Genomic DNA, 18,139 nt, shown 5'->3' on the forward strand with positions numbered 1-18,139 from the left:
ACGGCGCAGCCATCAAGCCCTCGGGCTGCTTACCGGGACAACCGGTACCACAATATTACAGGCTTTCCTTAAGATTGAAATCGCAATTATGTACGGAGCAGTGATTTCACAGACATCAACTTTGGCTAATTTAAGTGACAGTAAAATGACTCGCTTGCTCTACATTGCATTTCAATTTTAAATAACAGGTGATTTGCCACATTTCTGATAAATTATTACAAGTTTTTGAGGAAAAAATCAAAGTGAAAGTCCAGGCGTTAATTTTTCTTAAAAGAAAACTAAGTGAGTTTCAAAAAGTTTACGGGAAAAAAAGCATTTGAATGATCGTTGAAAAAGGTCAGGAGCAAGTTTTCTACTTTTGGATTTGAAAAAACACAAAGATGGTCAAAACTACACGTGGCTACGGCAGAGAGTGATTAGGCCGAGGAACGAGTTTTCCAATAGGTGTGTCGCCAGTGTGACCAATGAGAGGTTCTTGGTCGGCTTAAGGCAGGACACTCTCGTCAGTCTGGTTGCAAGAGTCGCAGGCGCCACACGGACCGATCACTCTCTCACAGAAGCAGCACCATGAAGAGCCACCAGCAGGAAGGGTGGAATGTGCCGGCGTCGCGCATCGCCCGCGACACGCACAACCCCATCAGGGCCATCGTCGAAAACCTCAACCTCAACCCCAACCCGGATAAGCCAATGATCGCGCTTTCCATTGGTGAGTTCGTTGACGGACCAAAATTTGAGGCGCAGTTGACCCGCGCCAGCCTTGGTTGCGCGCGATTTCCCTTCGATTCTTTCCTTAATCCAGTTCTAACTGACATTTTTGCTGCATAATTTGCGATATCGATAAACCTCTCTTGCAAAAATAAATCAAGACCAATCAATTCGCAATCTGGATATTTGCAAATGGCAGACGCAAGAGATGATAAAATTTAAATTTTTTTTAGCTGTAAATTTCAATTTTAAAACGCCAACCAAATTCTTTTCAAAGATGAAAAAAATCCCTCAAGCGGTTTCCTTTATTAGCACATGCAATTGCATTTTATTTGCAAACGTGTTGACTGCAACACGTAATCAGAGAAGCCACTTGATTATTTAACAAAATAAAGTGAAGATGTGTCGCGGTTTGCGGCTTATTATTGTCTTTTTAGCGCAGTGAAGTGTAAATCTTGTATGATGTAATCTAAACAGAGACTGGTTGATGGATCCGGTCGATAATGAATGCAGAGAAATCTTTGATAATGACCACAGCTTTTTTTACACTTTTAATTCAAGGTCTTCAACTTTTCGTATCGCGCGTGAATTAAACATAAATTACAAGAAATAATAAACCCTTCATGACTTGTGGCGCATTTTAATTAAGGGCTGAAAATGCCACCATATTTATTATCGTGATATTTTACAAAAACTTTCAGTAGATAAGAAAGTTTGAATGATTATTACATAATGAAATGAAGTTTTAAAATAAAGACTATTCCTAGAACTGGTGGATAATTACTTATTTACAAATATCAATTATAAAGAAAAGACTAAAACACTTGGCAACAGGCAACCTTCAGGTAGCCATTGGTATTTTGATTTTTCTAGAAGTTGAATTCGTTCTCCGTAAAACCTTTTTACTTTTTATCTGTGACAAGTTTTATTTTTTATTTATCGGCGGAGCACCTCCGAGTTTAAGTGACAAGAAGCGCATCGCTCCGCATTTCAGGAAAAAGGTCGTGGATGCATCTAGAGAGAAAGAATGTTTGACAATTTCCTACAGTAATTTTAGATTAGACGCCAGAAATTATAACAGCCCGAATCTGGGGTAATTTTGGCAAATTGCTAGCTTTGCCCCCGAGGTCAGCTTGTTATAAAATTCAATCAGGTTGCTCTGCTTTTTGGCAAAATATCTGTTGGAAAAGAGAGTGGGATTCGCCACTATTACTGTTTAATGGCTCCACCAGTGGCGTCGCAGCGACTTTATAATTATAAGGTAGTCGTCTGGAGATGGGGAATATTTATGAAAATTGCTGCGCGCGTCTCAGCCCGCGGATCTGGTCATGCAGCGTGAATTAAATTTACAATTTTATTGGAGGCAGCTTTTAGGCTGGCTGCACGTCACAGGTTGTAAAAGAATGGTCGTTTAAAAAAAAAGTCGTCTTCGAGCGGATATTTTTGCTACAAGTACAAATTTTATGCAACGCTAGAATAGCACGCAATTATTTGAAATCAAACTTAATGCGTATTATGTTGTTGTAATTACGCATGAGAGGTCTCATCTATTGGGTGAATGAAAAAAAATAATGTCACTTCTGTCGAAGGGCGCATGAGATGTTAAAAATAGAATAGATCAGATTTAAAAACAAGTGTTTTTCTCTGTGGGTATAACAAGCAGTATTAATGTCCATGGAAGCAACTGAAAAAAAAGTGGAAGTGAGAGAGTTTAGAAAATCATGAAGTTTAAAAAATAGCTTTTAGACTCATTCTAAAAGAGAGAATTCTAGTCTGATTAATCTCGTTTGTCTAGAAACAGTATCATATCAATTAAATTATTATGCATCAATAGCAATGGAAATCATTACAATTAATTTTTACTAATGGCTGTATTTTACCATCAAAAGTTACCTTTGAGAAGAAAATACATAAAATTATCTTGTCAAATCAAAACATGTTGTCAATTTGCAAGAATTCAAGATTCCCGTAAATTTGTAATTCAAGACTTTTACTTCCAAGAAAACTGGCTTTGTTTCTTTATCATGCAATTCAAAATAAATGGTAGCTTGTTAAATTAATATTAAGCATAAATTTAGAATAAATCTAGAAAATATAGAAAAAAATTTGTTACATAAAATAATCTGCGCACACCATTTGATTCGAAACAACCAGTCGCAAATATTTCGAAAAAGAAAATAGATACTCAATATCCTCTATATTGCTGTTACATAATTAAGCAACTCACTAGTATTTTCTATGATAGGATCTAACGATCAAGGCCATAAAATTGGCTCTCCTGATTTGGATCACTGACCTTTACCAATTTACCAGAGGCATAAGAACTGGCTAACTTATAAAATCAATCCACCATCCAAAAGAACCAGAATAATTCAAAACACATGAGAGGTTCATTTTTCTTATCAAAACGTAAAAGCCTCCCCTCAACAACAGCGTTTCTCAACAATTAAGAGAAAAAAAGCAATAGCTTGTTTTCTTCTTCTTTCTCTTGCCAGATTCTCAGCAAACGAATAGACCTCGGCCGTGACAGTGACTTTAACACGTGGTTCGCGCATGTAAATCACCATCCGTCAGTCAATCGAAATGCGATTGTTTTCTTTTTTTTATTTTGCATGAGATAAAAATAAACGCTTCTGCATTTTATTTTATAGGTACGCACTCGCATATATATGCATTGAATCTAGATAAAACTGGAAACTTCCAAGGAGAACTTCTGCTCATTTGAGTGGTTCATTTTTATATATTACCGCACAGCACACAAGTTAAGAGAGAGACACACACACAACCTGTTAAACTACTGCTATCCGCGCGCCGTGTCTCTCTCGATTAATTTTGTCTCAAAAGTCGCTCCTCCGACTGCCTTCCGCGGCCGGCCGGCGACCAAATAAAAAATTATGGCCGCATACCACCTCCTAAAAAAAAGCCGTGCTAAAAACTTGTGAAGCTAACACTAGGCGAAATCGGCCCACTGATTCGCTAATGGTGCAAATTTATGCAGAGTTGCCTAAGAATTGCAAAGAATATCCAACTAGTTTGAACTGACGATTATATTTTTTTTTACTGGTTACTTAATTTTTACATCCAAAGAGAATTGTTTCAAAATAATCGCTTGTTATGTATTTAATGTTTTAATTTAAGTTTTCAATTTCATTATACAATTTTTGAACAAGTACGTTTCGTTCAGCCAAAATTTACTATCACCGCAATTCTCACATTTGAAGAAAACTGAAAATAGCAAGAGTTTTCAATTAAAATTATTTTAATTAGTTTTAACAAATTCATCAAAGTTAAAAAAGATAATAATTTTCATAAAATCATAAACAATTCTCCCTTTTTATAATTTTTCAATGATATAAAAATTATTTACAATTTAGATCACAATTATAAGTTTGGATTTTGAAAACTAACAAAATTAAAATTAATTTTTATAGGAGACCCCACTGTTTTTGGAAATTTGAGCCCTCCCGCCGAAGTAATTGACGCACTTTGCGAGAGCGTCGAGTCTCTCAGGTACAACGGATATGCGCCTAGCGTTGGTAAGATTCAAAAATTGATATTCCTTCTTCAAAACCTGCTTATGCGTCCAAAATAAATATAAAATCATTTTATTTCAAGGTTACGAGGAGGCGCGAAACTCGGTTGCCGAGTACTCGTCCATCAATGGTTTGCAAGTGACCGCCAAGGACGTGATTCTGTGCAGCGGATGCTCCTGTTCGCTGGACCTTTGCATAACCGTGCTGGCCAACCCAGGCCAGAATATTTTGGTGCCTCGGCCAGGATTCTCAATTTACCGTACCCTGGCCGAGGGACTTGGTGTGCAGGTCAAGTACTACGACCTCCTGGTGAGTTATAATTTAAAGATATAAAAAAACTTTTAATTCAAATTTTTACGAATTTTGTATTTCAGCCTACAAGGCAATGGGAGGCAGATCTGGCGCAGTTGGAGGCGGCCATTGACACGCGGACCGCAGCGATCATAGTAAATAACCCTTCCAACCCTTGTGGTTCTGTTTATTCAAGGGAACACCTTTCAGCAATAATTGAAATTGCAGAACAAAATCGCGTTCCTATAATAGCTGACGAGATTTACGAACATTTTGTGTTCCAAGGACACACTTTCGAGCCGCTAGCGTCTCTCTCCAAGAATGTCCCCATCTTGTCCTGCAGCGGTCTCACGAAGAGGTACGTCTATAATTTTTTTTTCATTACCCACAACTTGGTCGAGCTTCCTTGGACACAGAATTTTTTTTACCGAAAACTCGTTTTGCGGCAAGTATCGTAATAAAAATGTCTGGCTTCGCAGGTTCTTAGTTCCTGGTTGGCGAATGGGATGGATCATTGTGCACGACAGAAACGGAGTTTTTGAAAAGGAGGTACTCGGAAGATCATGAAATTTTACTCGGTTGTTTGATTGACAATGCGAACATTCAGGTCAGAAGCGGACTGCAAAGGCTGAGCCAGCGAATCATCGGCAGCAACACCATCGTCCAAGGGGCCATTCCCAAAATCCTAGCCACGACCCCGCAGGAATTCTTCGACAGGACTGTTCAGCACGTTGAGGTAAATTGGATTCTTGTCAAAAGTGTGACTAAAAATTATTGATAAACGATTTGCAGAAAAATGCCAAGCTTGCCTTTGAAGCTTTGAGGCAAATCGAGGGACTGACGCCTGTGATGCCACAAGGCGCCATGTACATGATGGTCGGATTGGATTTGGAAAAGTTCCCTTTGTTCCCGACTGAAATCCAGTTTGTCGAGCAACTCGTGACAGAGGAGTCTGTCTTTTGCCTACCAGGAAAGGTACGTCTCAAAATTTTAATAACTAAAAAAATGAGAATTTACAGCAAAAAAAGGACATAAATTTTCCACATGTCTAAAATTTCTTTTGTATAATTTTGTTTTTGCAAATTTAAAGCGTTGAGAAATTGTTGTACGCGTGCTTGATTTTATTTTAAACTTAATAATTTTTTTTACCTATTAGAATTGCATACAAAATAAAGATCTAAAAATATTAAAATTTTTTTATCTTTTCTAAAACAAAATTATTGTGCGTTACACATTCAAGTTCTAATGTAAAGAGCTTCATTGAAGATAATTTAAAATATTCACTCAACACACTTTAACCTAAGTGATCATCATCTTCATCTCACTTTTCTAGTATAACTTTAAAGTGCTGCAGGTTTTAATGGTTTGTTTATATACAAAATTCAGAAAAGTAAAGATTAAAAAATTTAACTTTGAACATGTTTGCTAAAAATTTCAATTTAAAACTGAGTTTTGCTTGACTTAATTTAATTAAGATTTTTCCCATTTTCCTGTAATTTTAATTGACGCATCTTACAATAGAGTCAATTACATGGTAAAAATGTCATGGGGTAGCCGCGATCATTCACAATTTCAGAATTTAGAGAAAAATATACATTTTTTAACTTTCTATTTCTTTTTTTCTTTTAACATGTTAATTGATGGAAATAATTTTTTACAAATTTTCTTCTGACGTTGCATGAGTTTTGTCAGTTTAGGTAAGAAAAATAAATTCATTAAATAAGCGTATACTATTTTGTCTAAAGTTCCATTTTATGATTTTTTTTTTATCTAAACAAATCAAAATTTATTCATTTCAGGGTGTGAAAAATTATCGCAGACTTTTTCTTAAACGGACGGACGGATTCTCATGAAATTTCAACTTGTTTCAGTGTTTTGATTACAACGGCTACATTCGACTGGTTCTAACCGTGCCTTCAGAAATCTTGATCGAGGCATGCAACCGAATTGAACTTTTCTGCCAACGACATTTGCACTTACCTTTGGAAGAGGACGCGTCACTCGACGGTCTCGAGAAGCACCTGAGCATGGAGCAGGACTCGAGCGACCTTTGCCCCGTCCTGCCGGTGCCTTCGGTGCCCGTCACGCTGGGCGAGGACCGGCGACCCTGAGGAAAATAGAAAACGCGACATTAGATTGAATTAAAACACAGAGTCAAGAGGCAGAAAAAGTCGAACAAATTGAAATTGGCGAGAATCGAAGGAGAGCCGCGGCTGCCAGAGGAATCAATGCGATATACGAGTGTGATATTATAGAATAAGGGTGCAGATTTCGTAACAAAAAAATGTGTCCTGAATTTTATATTACGTCCCTGTCTGACAACACACACGAGACCCTGCTGTCGCGACGATGTGTCCAGTATTTTTATCTCGAGGTGCGGCTCCCATTAAAATTGCGCTTAGCCTCACTTTAAAAATATATTTATTTCATTTGTTTTTACGTGTTTTTACTTAAGAGCATAAGTATTGTACAAGGGGTGGAATCATTTATTTTTTAAGAACGTGGATCCAAGTTAATATGAGTTATAATTATTCTCAATTATGTCATTATTCTATTTTGATTCTTTGTTCGTATCTTCTGGTCGAGAATTTTATAGCCCTACATTTTCCTCGATCAAATTAATCTCATTTAGTTGGACCTTTTTGAGCTTCAAATCAACGATTCATTTAATTTTAAACGTTCTCAATAAATGTTAATGAAAAAACTATAAATACATAAAACCGTAAGTGCTCAAATTAAAAATGGATAATTATTATTGATTAAATTCGCTGCTAACTGCATTTCATGTGTGTGGTTGTGTTGTTCAAAATACTGTTACTCATTGTACCTTTAATATGACGAATAAATAATTTTAGCAGTGCTGACGAAAAATTTAATTACAATAATTATTTTACAACACCCTCTTCAATACCAAATTCATTCAAAAATATTATGCAAACAAAGCCGAATAACCTTTTTTTTTTTTATTAAAATACAATTTAATAAAAATTGATCATTTTAATTTAATATTATGTCAAATAATCCAAAATAATCCAGAATAAATGTGCGCTATTTAAACCTTTCCATGCGTAATATTTTACGGAATTAACCTACGCATTCTTCTTTTGTTGTAAACACTAATTGACACAATTTTATCAGACATAATTATACACTGATCAATGAAGCAATAACTTTGTTATTCTCCTAAATTAAGGAGGAATAAAATAACAGACGATGGCACTTACTAATGCTGGAAGAGGAGAACGTCCATGGTCGCGAGGTCAACACGCACACAAGATGTTAAAGAACAACCGAGAACATTATCACAGCAGTCGCAGCACACATCACATAAATTGTAAATAAACTTGCAGAATTTTTTGTTTCACTTCTTCAATAGCGGTCGCAGTCAGTCTCAAAAGTCTCAACTGTCACAACGTTACAACACTGAACAGAAAGGGCAACATCGCATCCTAGAGAAGCTACTACTGCATTCCAACGTCCACCAGCCAACTTCAACTGCATGGTGTGCTCAGCGCCCATCAAGATAAGACAAGTATCAACCACCCCCATCAAAGTCACGTGAGGAGGAGGGGAGATGGAGTGAGCCAGCAAGAATGCAAAAATATTTTGACATTTTCAAGGTTGCCCCATTTTCATTGGTTGGAGACGAAAACACAGCGCAGCGAAAGGGAAAGAATGCAGCATTTCTTTGTCACTGCCTTGAAGATTTTTGCAGCGACGAGTGTATCTAATCTTTGGCATTCCTCTTTCTTTCTACTCCGATTGTTTTCAGCTGCTCTTGACCGTTCACCCCTGCAGTTGCAGTCACACCACTATGACCACTAGTCACAGGAGTGCAGTCATTTGCGTCAGTTGCTGCAGATTTTTTGAGGAAAAATTTCTGATTGTGCTATTTGTGTGTTTCGGAATTTTTTATGTACATATATGCGTTATTAATCTCTGTGCATTTCATAATTTTCCTAATTAAACCGCATTGCAGAGAAAAATTGACGCTGGCGAGTGAGGAGAACAACTAACGAAATTTACAGATGGCAGAAAACAACCCAAGTGATTTTCGTGTTTATGTCACCCCCGCATCACCATCTACGGCCTCAAACTGCTCTTTCAAGCCGCAAACACCCTCCTTTCCAGCAAGTAGGCTTCATTTAGAAGCAAGGTACAGTAATTCTTATAGTTTGGAATGATATATGATCTATAAAAAAATTTATTTTATAATATAAATATTATTTATAATGTGGGATTATATGTATAAGTCTATCTATTTTGAAAGCAATGCAATACATCCCAGGGGCACTGAGGATTTTTTACAATTTTTTTTTTTTAATTTCACACATATTAATTTTTCAGTGATATCATTCACTCTTTGGGTCAAAGCTCTGTTTTTGAGGGACCGGCTTTGGAAACGGACGAATCTAATGTTGCGGAGCCTTGCAGCAAATTCGGACGATATCTTAAATTTGTGTGCATTGGATCAGTTTGGCTGTTATTTACGGTAAAAATAAATTTAAATTTTACTAATGCATTGCAATGAACTTCTTGCCAGGCAATATTAATGACGAAGAGTGAAAAGGTGAACAAAATGCATCAAGTATCTGTGTCGGGAGAATCTTCGACAAGTATGATAATTTTATTTAACTACTAATTTCTCAGTTATTTGTTATTTCACCTATTTTAAACAGTTTTTGAGATTCATAACATGCCAAGCAGAGACGTTGTTGAGGTAACTCTGGAAGGGTCAATCATGCCTCAATATTATGCCAACATGAGTGACCGGAAAATGACACTTTGGATCGAACAGCACTTTGAAATGCCTGAGAGTCTCCTCAGCGACAGGAATTTTTCTGATTTTCAAAAGGTGGAAACCAAAATTATTAATATTCTACACGGGATTCATTTAATCTGTGGAATTTTTAGAGGGTTAGTACAAACTGGACGGTACCCCTTGTTACGGACAGTCTGATTGGAGTTGTGCCCGAGTTGGTGTTGTCCACTGTTTTTAAACTAGAAAATTTTCAACGCGGGTATATATATTTATACTGTCTTTAAACTAATTCTGCAAAATAAAAATTTAGAAACATCGCTGCCCACCTCTTTATTCGCATGGAAACAAATGTGAACACGAGTTTGCCAGTGTCAATCGGCTACGACGTTTCACCCATTGATGAGAGTGATGGCACAATCTATGCTGTTCTTGTTCTCGTCGGTCTCTATGTGCTCATCATATTTGAAGTATTGCAAGAATTGCTCAATTTTATTTTGATCTCTAAAGATTGGTTTTAGATTGTGCACCGAACTTTGGCTGCCATGCTGGCTTCTACAATGTCCGTCGCAATTTTAGCTGCCTTTAATGAGGTCTAATATTTTAATTCTGTGACCTATGCAACTTTTAAATAAAAACTTCCAGCGACCCTCGATGACTGAGCTGGTTTCGTGGATTGACGTCGAAACTCTTCTCCTCTTATTCTCTATGATGGTCATTGTGGCCATTCTAACGGAAACGGGGGTCTTCGACTACCTAGCAGTCCTCGCCTTTAAGATAACTGGTGGGCAAGTGTGGCCTTTGATCAACACCTTGTGCTTGTTCACTGCATTGCTTTCTGCATTCCTGGACAATGTCACTGTATCCCTCCTGATGACCCCTGTCAGCATAAGGTTGTGTGAGGTCATGGAGTTAAACGCTGTACCTGTGCTGATGGCCATGGTCATTTACTCAAATATTGGCGGCACAGCGACCGCTGTCGGTGACCCTCCCAATGTCATCATTGCCTCCAATCAGCATGTAAAAGACTCGGTAAGTAAAAAGTTGTGGTGAAAGATATTTATGGACTAATTTCAAGCCTTTAAATAAGGGAATTGACTTTACATCCTACATGATGCACATGTCCCTTGGAGTGATTCTGATTATGATCACCACCTATTTACAACTGAGATTCATCTACAGGGATATCAATGATCTCAGAATTCAAGAGCCACATGATTTGACGGGTGTGTAAAATTTTTCATTGAAATTGTTATATTTTTTTCACTGAATCTACAGAATTGAAACATGAAATTGCTGTTTGGGAAAGAGCGGCAGCGTCCGTTTCGTCATATTCTAAGGATGAGGATGCTGTAAGAGAAACGCTGCTGAAAAAAGTGAGAAGATTGGCAAGTGAACTGAAGGTCAGAATGAAGGGTGCTAACAACGTAGAAGAAAACTACAAAAAGACTCTTGAGGAATTACAGAGAAAAGTATTAATTTTAATCGACTTATTATCAATTTATCTTAAAAGTTCGGTTTTAACAATACGTTTTAATTGTATCCACTTTTTAACTTTTCAGTACCCCATCAGAGATGGCATGCTCCTGATTAAATCTGGATTCACCCTTGTTTTCGTCATTGTTGTCTTTTTCTTGCACTCCATCCCTCAGCTCTCCCTCTCACTGGGCTGGACAGCCCTTCTAGGTGCAACTTTGCTTCTTGTTCTGGCTGACAACGAAAACATGGAGGGTGTGCTTGCCAGAGTAGAATGGTCAACGTTGCTGTTCTTTGCTGCCCTATTTGTCTTGATGGAAGCACTTTCAAAGCTGGGTTTGATTGCCTGGATAGGAAGACAAACCGAGGCCATAATTCTCTCTGTACCAAATGAAAATGTTCGTCTGGCGGTGAGTCAAAAATTTATTGATTAGGAATTATTAAACTTGTTAAACTGATTCAAATTTTCAGGTGGCCATTCTTTTGGTTCTGTGGGTGTCTGCCATTGCATCTGCCTTTGTCGACAACATTCCATTGACCACCATGATGATAAAAATTGTTACTTCTCTCTGCTCTAATAGAGTTTTAAATTTACCCCTTCCACCTTTGGTTTGGGCACTGGCCTTTGGAGCTTGTTTAGGAGGTAAAATTTTTCAAAACATTTAAAAGTTGATCACTGAAAAAAACTAAATTTTAGGAAATGGAACTTTAATTGGCGCCTCGGCTAATGTTGTATGTGCTGGTGTTGCAGAGCAGCATGGATACAGATTCACCTTTTTGCAATTTTTCAGGTTAGTTTGCAATTTTTTATGCGTGCACTATTACAGAATTTTAAAACAAATCTTTTCCAGAGTTGGCTTTCCTGTGATGCTTGTGAGTGTTGTCACTGCTAGTGCTTATCTTCTAATATCACATATTGCAATTCAGTGGCACTAAATTTATAAGGTATTTTTAAAGCCTTTTAGTATCACTCTTAATTTTTCTGAGCTTTGCATGTGAATGGAAAATATCTTTTTAATTTGAATTTTAATCCTCACGCATGGTTGGCTTACTTAAAACAGTGATATTGTTTTCACAAAACATTAAGTTAATAAAAATTGCATTTGTTCCTTGAAAATATTAGCATTACATATAATTTGATTATATGATAATATTTCCTCACTTTCCGCCACTTTCAATGATTATGTCATTACTTCTTAACTTCCAATACAATTTTTAAATATCTTAAATCTTAGATTTCTTTTCGTGGTGTGCGCCTGAAAGCTTTTTAATTTGCAACCCCGGCGTACAGTCATGTCGTGCAGGTTGCCTAACTCCTGCGGAGAGTTGACGTCATGCGCAGAGCATCGCGAAATTTCTGCTGGTGGCGCTGTCATCGATCGACGGCTTCGGGTTTGCTCTTGCCTGCCTCGCTGTTATTTTTTTCATGGCCGACGCTAAATTTGAGGAAATTGTACTTTTGCCAGCACCATTGCTTTTGATAACAGTGATTACTTGGCCAACTCAACTCACATCGTAGTCGCTTCGCAGGAGAATGGTGCACTGGTAGCGTCCGCAGCGAAAATGGAAGGCCTCCTGTGGAAATGGACAAACTACTGGAATGGTATAAAAATTACGCATCGCCACACAGACACTCACCACCACAATCGAACAAAAATAAACCGCGACCCCGTCGAAAGAATGAGATCTTTGCAGAAAGACTGTCGAGACCGATCGGCGCAACCGTGCATTTTGTGTTTGCTAATCTTAGCTGACTTACAGGCTGGCAGACTCGTTGGTTTGTGCTCGCCGACGATGGGACACTCTCGTACTACAACACAAAGGAGGAAATGGGGCAGGGCTGCAAGGGTTCCATGAAAGTGTCCGCCTGTGAAATCATCGGTAAGAGATCACACGAGGGCTGTCCTTGCTGTCATACAATTATAACAGAGGAGGGAAAAAATGGACGAGTTCCGACCCGATAAAAAACAAGCAAAGTTGCACCCTAGCTCAAAGATTGTTGGCTCTCTTTCCATTAGTGCACCCTGTCGACTGTTCTCGTATGGACATAGTAATTCCTGGCGAGCAACACATGTACCTCAAGGCGCCCAGCCCTTCAGATCGACAGCGATGGCTTGTGGCTCTTGGCAGCTGCAAAGCTTGCTTAAACACTGCGGGACCCCGCAGAAATTCAGGTACGGTTGAGAATTTGGCTCCTCTGGTGCCATACAAGCCAGCAGCTACTTTACCTTCTTGTATTTTGTTTATGCCAAATTTTTGCACTAGTGACAGACAGGTCAAAGAAAAAAAATATTGGTCTTTTTAACTTCTACATTACTTTGCCAAATAGGGGAAATTGAAAGTCTTTCCTTTTAAAATAATTTATTCTATAAACTATGGTCAAAATAATTATAATTAAAACTGGCAGCCACTCACTATAGTTACTATCAAATTGTAGAAAAATTGCTTTTGTGGCAAAAGTATATCAAAATCAGAATGTTATACTTTTGTTCAAAATTTGGTAAAAGGGAGAAAGTGAATGGTTTCTCAAACCTGGTCCTGTAATATTCATATCCTCAAAAAAGAAATCACCGCATGAAATTAGGTTGCATGCACATCATTGAACCATAAATTTCATCTGCCAAGACCACAATAGAGAGAGGGTTGATGAGCTTTAAAAAGACTATTTGATAATCCAACTAATGAACTCGTATTTGGTCAAATTGATTCCCTTAGGCTCAGACATTGAGAAGCAACTGGAGAAGGACTGGGAGCGCAGGCATGAAAAACGAAATACCTCGCCATCGTCGCCAACCAACAGCCGAAGAGGGAGGTCGAGGGAACGCTCGCCGGATCGAAGAGGCCGTCGTCGCTCTTCCTCTAGGGAAAAACGTAGAGACCGATCGCGGGGCAGGTCGCGTTCACATTCTAGGGAAAGGTCAAGGGACAGGTCTCGTGACAGACATAGATCAAGGGACAGGTCTAGAAGCAGGGATAGGCACAGAGGGAGGGACCGGGAACGGCGAAGGGAAAAATCGGAAAAGAATGGACGGTCACCCACACCCCCTTCCATGTCTGCGGCTTTTGGAGAGGGTCACTCGACTGAATTTTACAAGACTCAGGCCCCCAATAACACCATCCTAATTAGAGGGTTAGCTACATCTTGCTCAGAAAATGATTTGAGGAGGGAAATTATGTCAACGGGGCTGATGCCAAAAGACATTCGACTCATAAGGAAGAGGGAGACTGGAGAGTCCCGAGGATTCGCCTTCCTGGAATTTGCCTCGGTGATGGAGGCCAAGCAGTGGATGGAACTCAAAGGAGGCACCCTGACCATTGCAGGTGAGCCCTCGGTTGCCTTTATGCAGTACAGCTTCCCGAAAAGTTCACAGGCGCCCAAACAAAACGCCCAGGACTGGTTCTGCCTCAAGTGCACAGCGCACAATTTTAAACGACGTGACTTCTGTTTTAAATGCAACGCACCCAAGGCCGAACAAGACATAGGTGGGGAAGGATTTGACGAGGTCAGCCCTCATCCAACCTACACCTTGCTGCTGCGGGGCCTCGACGTCCTGACCACTGAAGAGACTGTACTGCAGTCAATCCAGGGCCTTTCTGCCGCCATTCCGATCCGCAGCATCAGAATTGATCGGGACACGTTGACCAACACCTCCAGAGGGGTGTGTTATGTTGAGCTCAACTGCGTGCAGGACGCCATGGCCCTTCACTCGAACTTGATGGCCGCCGTGCCCCTGATCATTGACGAGAAGACTGTCACCGTCTCGTACTGCAAACTGCAGCAACGAGCAACTCCCTCGTCTGTCAGCCAGAAACCCATGAAGTACACCTCGGACGAAATAAACCAAATGGCTGAATACTCTGCCCAGATGTATGCGACTAACGAAGAGGAGTTTAAGTCTTACAAGGAGTACTACTTGAAGTACTACGAAAATGAATTGAAAGAAGGGCGCACCCCCGTGAGGCAGGACGCTTCGGCAAATGCGGCTGCTGCTGTGGCACAAAACGCGCTGGCCCAACTGCACGCCAAGGAAGGTAAAAAACCCGTGCAACATCAACAGCCTCAGCCGCAACCACAGGTGCAGGTCCAGCCAATGCAAATGCAGCAAATTATGAGCCAGCAGGAGCTGAGCAGTAGTCGGTACCAGTATGATGAAACCTCTGGTTTCTACTACGACTCGCAGACGGGACTGTACTATGATCCAAACACACAGTACTTTTACAACTCGCAGACGCAGCAGTACGTTTTTTGGGATCTCGCGCAGAACGCTTATGTTCCTGTCCCGGGCACTGAAGAGAAGGAAGACAACAAGAAAAAGAAAGACAAAGTAAAGGTGGCCAAGAAAATCGCCAAGGACATGGAGCGGTGGGCCAAGTCGCAAAACCGGAAAAAAGAGGCGCAGCAGATGCAGCAGCAAATGCCAGACTTGGCCTCCATGCAAAAGGCGGCCGTTGCGGACATAGGGTTTGCGGTCCTTGAGAGACGGGAGATGAACCCTGAGAGCGGAGCCAGTCCGTTCCACAATAGGGAGGATTCTCCAACTGGCTCTAAATCTGGACTGGTGGCTGCTTATGGGAATGACAGTGACTCGGAAGATGAGTCTGCCAGTTTTACTGATTGGAGCAAAATGGCCTGTCTGCTTTGCAAAAGGCAGTTTCCAAATAAGGATACACTTGTTAAACACCAGCAGCTCTCTTCTCTTCATAAAGAAAACCTTGCCAAACTGGGCCTCTCCGACTTGGCGCAAAACGTCGAGTACAGAGATCGAGCAAAGGAGAGAAGGAAAAAGTTTGGCCAACCTGAAGTGCCAAACAAGTTAAAAGAACGATACTTGGAGGTGAAAGAAGCAACAACAAGCAATCAAAGGGGTGCGTACGAGGAACCAGTGAAGGCCATTGGGAATGACAACATCGGCAGCAAACTATTGCAGAAAATGGGTTGGAGTGAGGGTATGGGCTTGGGAAAAACCAATCAGGGCAGGACCGACATAATTGAGGCCAAAATGAGAACACCTTCTGTGGGTTTGGGTGCCAAATCGTACGGGATTGTCCCTGGGGAGAGTTCTTATAAAGAGAGTGTAAAGAAAATGGCCTATATGCGGTATCAGGAGTTAGCAGAGCAGGAAAAGCATTGAACTGTTGCGGGGAAAGGGTTAGGAATACAAGCAATTATCTGTTAAAAGTGTGCATTTCCTTATAAGCTCTTGATAGAGTTGTTTACTTAAATGAACAGAATGTGAGCCACAGGTTGTATTGTGTATTGCCCCCAAATTTTTGCTGTAAACATTTATGCCTGTCTATCAGCAATCCACTCGGCAAATTAATAGAAACCAATTTTGAACTTGTAAATTTCATAAAATATGTGATGAAACTTTGCATTTGTCTGTCACTTTTCCGATAGAGCTAGAAATGTAAAAACGCTTTGCGTTAGTGTGCAAGTTGGGAATCGGTGCTGCTGGCTTGTATCCTACACTTTGAAATAAATTTTAGTTCCTCCCACGTCTTCATTGCAATCACTGAAATAAACCTTACAATTAGTCAGTCATACTATTATTAGACAAATTTAATGATATGCAATGAAAATGGTAAGTTTCAACACTGTGACCTGTTTAAATATTGTTTTATTGACATTTCTCTCAACAGAGTCGTCAAGCCCAGACTCGATGAAACATAAAAAGTCGGAACTTCGGCTTTACTGCGACCTCCTGATGCAACAGGCGCACATGGTTAAAGAGGCAGCTTGCAAACAAAAACCTCCAGACGTTGAGGTAGCTAACAGCTAAATAATTAATTAGAGGAAATAAATTTTGATTTATTTATTATTAAATTTGCTTCAGAAATTAGAAGAAGCCACAACTTTGTTAAGTGCAACTTGCGATTCCTTTATTGAAACTCTTGAAGCCTGTTCGAAACTGGCCCATGAACAATTCCAGGTGGACATGCCCTCCACCCATACTAGTGATGCTGTGATACGACCTACAAAAAACCACAAACTGCAGCCCTCAAACTCCACTTAAAACATTTTGTTGTCAGTTGTGAAAATTTTTGTTTAATACTACTTGTGATATAGTGAAGATATAGAAAATGTTTCACTTAATGCTTTACACCTTTTGTTTTGATTTAAATTTTATATTGCTGAGAATTTTGATTTTTCTCGCTATTTACACAAACACTAATAAAGACGGTGCCCTATTTATATAATTAACTATTATGTGGTTTTAATTGAGAAAAAAAAACACAAAAATTTGTATTACATATGATCTAAAAGTATTTAATATACACAAACATCCACTGAAAAATTCATTCGCAACTCACAATTTGCACGTTCACTGTCTTAATTAAAAAATTATGGTTTCTTCATGGGCTGAGGGAGAGCACTGCCCATTAGCGGAGGCGGCCGAACAGCTCCCATTTGTCCCATGGCTGCCATAGGAGGCATGTGCATCATGGGACCCATAGGGCCCATCGGTGGTCTCATTCCTGGCATCATAGGAGGCATGCCTGGCGCCATCACCATTCCAGGTGGCATTCCTGGGCCCATGGGGCCGGGTGCCATCGGTGGTCTTTGGGCACCAGGGGGCATCATGCCTGGAGGCGGCATTGGCGGGCGCTGTCCCATCGGAGGAGGAATCTGTGTGTTTGGAGGCGGAATAGCAGCACCTTTACCAGCTGCAAACGGGTTGGACGGAATCTTCCCTGCCCTGAACGCGGCTGTCGTGGCATCGATGAGGTGTTGTGCTTGTTCTTCCATCCATTTTTGGTAATAAAATTTGACGTTCTCCTTGTGCTTGCGTCCTTGACAATGTGTCTTCCGAACTGACGGTGAATCGTGCGTTAAGTATGTATCACAGTAGTCGCAGTAGTACTTAGGCATATTCAGTTCTGAAAAAAAATATGTTTAAACAAACCAAAACTGGTGACTATACATAATAAATATTTTTGTATGTATGATAAAATAATATAAATGAATTTAAAATTATGATTTTCATTTAAACAACGTTTCTTGTGTGTATGTATTTTTGAAATTTATACATATCACTCAAAAATTAATTTTGGCTTACCGTTTGTGTAAAAAGAAAATGAAAAATTGTATGAATTCAATGTTAATTGGGATAATTTGCAAAACGTTTCTGTAAAAGTTTACGTAGCGTGAGCTCTCTTGCACATCAACAAACACAAAGTTGAGAATTAAACATGGCGGTCGACCTTGGCGAAACAGTAGGGGCTTCATGATTTTTTAAATTTCAATTTTTAAACAAATTAGAATTCAAAAGTGCATTTTTTTGTTCCGTATTTTATATAAAATTCTTTGAAATCATTGTAATTACTTATATTTGTCGGACTAAATAGCACTTTTTTTAAAGAATTTAATTATTTT

General features: G+C 39.4%; 6 protein-coding genes across 6 annotated transcripts in view; 4 read left to right on the top strand and 2 right to left on the bottom strand.

The window, feature by feature from the left end:
* Positions 1–6,636, bottom strand: part of LOC132194211 (protein arginine N-methyltransferase 5) — a 29,533-nt gene extending 22,897 nt beyond the window's left edge. Inside the window, exon 1 of the mRNA XM_059615362.1 lies at positions 6,510–6,636. The gene's annotated coding sequence lies outside the window, so the exon portion shown is untranslated. The remainder of the gene's footprint in view (positions 1–6,509) is intronic.
* Positions 490–7,416, top strand: LOC132194214 (tyrosine aminotransferase). Its single transcript, XM_059615365.1, has 8 exons — positions 490–706; positions 4,137–4,241; positions 4,321–4,547; positions 4,613–4,887; positions 5,009–5,078; positions 5,137–5,265; positions 5,322–5,504; positions 6,401–7,416. Exons 1-8 carry the CDS (start codon positions 568–570, stop codon positions 6,638–6,640), a joined length of 1,368 nt encoding a protein of 455 aa, XP_059471348.1. The 5' UTR covers positions 490–567; the 3' UTR covers positions 6,641–7,416.
* Positions 7,417–8,301: 885 nt separating this feature from the next.
* On the top strand, positions 8,302–11,895 carry LOC132194116 (P protein). Its single transcript, XM_059615204.1, has 15 exons — positions 8,302–8,445; positions 8,509–8,685; positions 8,877–9,021; positions 9,073–9,145; positions 9,209–9,384; positions 9,444–9,550; positions 9,602–9,758; positions 9,810–9,881; positions 9,934–10,320; positions 10,379–10,514; positions 10,567–10,760; positions 10,851–11,174; positions 11,236–11,407; positions 11,462–11,555; positions 11,616–11,895. Exons 2-15 carry the CDS (start codon positions 8,558–8,560, stop codon positions 11,698–11,700), a joined length of 2,250 nt encoding a protein of 749 aa, XP_059471187.1. The 5' UTR covers positions 8,302–8,445; positions 8,509–8,557; the 3' UTR covers positions 11,701–11,895.
* A 228-nt stretch (positions 11,896–12,123) lies between these two features.
* Positions 12,124–16,394, top strand: LOC132194115 (RNA-binding protein 5-like). The gene is made up of 4 exons (XM_059615203.1): positions 12,124–12,367; positions 12,526–12,645; positions 12,783–12,938; positions 13,480–16,394. The coding sequence occupies exons 1-4, from the start codon at positions 12,328–12,330 to the stop codon at positions 15,894–15,896; spliced, it is 2,733 nt and encodes a 910-aa protein (XP_059471186.1). The 5' UTR covers positions 12,124–12,327; the 3' UTR covers positions 15,897–16,394.
* On the top strand, positions 16,328–16,778 carry LOC132194417 (pleckstrin homology domain-containing family A member 3-like). The gene is made up of 3 exons (XM_059615671.1): positions 16,328–16,346; positions 16,405–16,529; positions 16,599–16,778. Exons 1-3 carry the CDS (start codon positions 16,328–16,330, stop codon positions 16,776–16,778), a joined length of 324 nt encoding a protein of 107 aa, XP_059471654.1.
* A 204-nt stretch (positions 16,779–16,982) lies between these two features.
* Positions 16,983–17,962, bottom strand: LOC132194117 (U1 small nuclear ribonucleoprotein C). Its single transcript, XM_059615205.1, has 2 exons — positions 17,823–17,962; positions 16,983–17,643 (listed from the first exon to the last, which is right to left on the bottom strand). The coding sequence occupies exon 2, from the start codon at positions 17,633–17,635 to the stop codon at positions 17,108–17,110; it is 528 nt and encodes a 175-aa protein (XP_059471188.1). The 5' UTR covers positions 17,636–17,643; positions 17,823–17,962; the 3' UTR covers positions 16,983–17,107.
* Positions 17,963–18,139: the final 177 nt, after the last annotated feature.

The sequence above is a fragment of the Neocloeon triangulifer genome, unplaced genomic scaffold, assembly GCF_031216515.1.
Source record: "Neocloeon triangulifer isolate White Clay Creek 2 clone unplaced genomic scaffold, ASM3121651v1 ptg000006l, whole genome shotgun sequence".
Lineage (NCBI taxonomy): Eukaryota > Metazoa > Arthropoda > Insecta > Ephemeroptera > Baetidae > Neocloeon > Neocloeon triangulifer.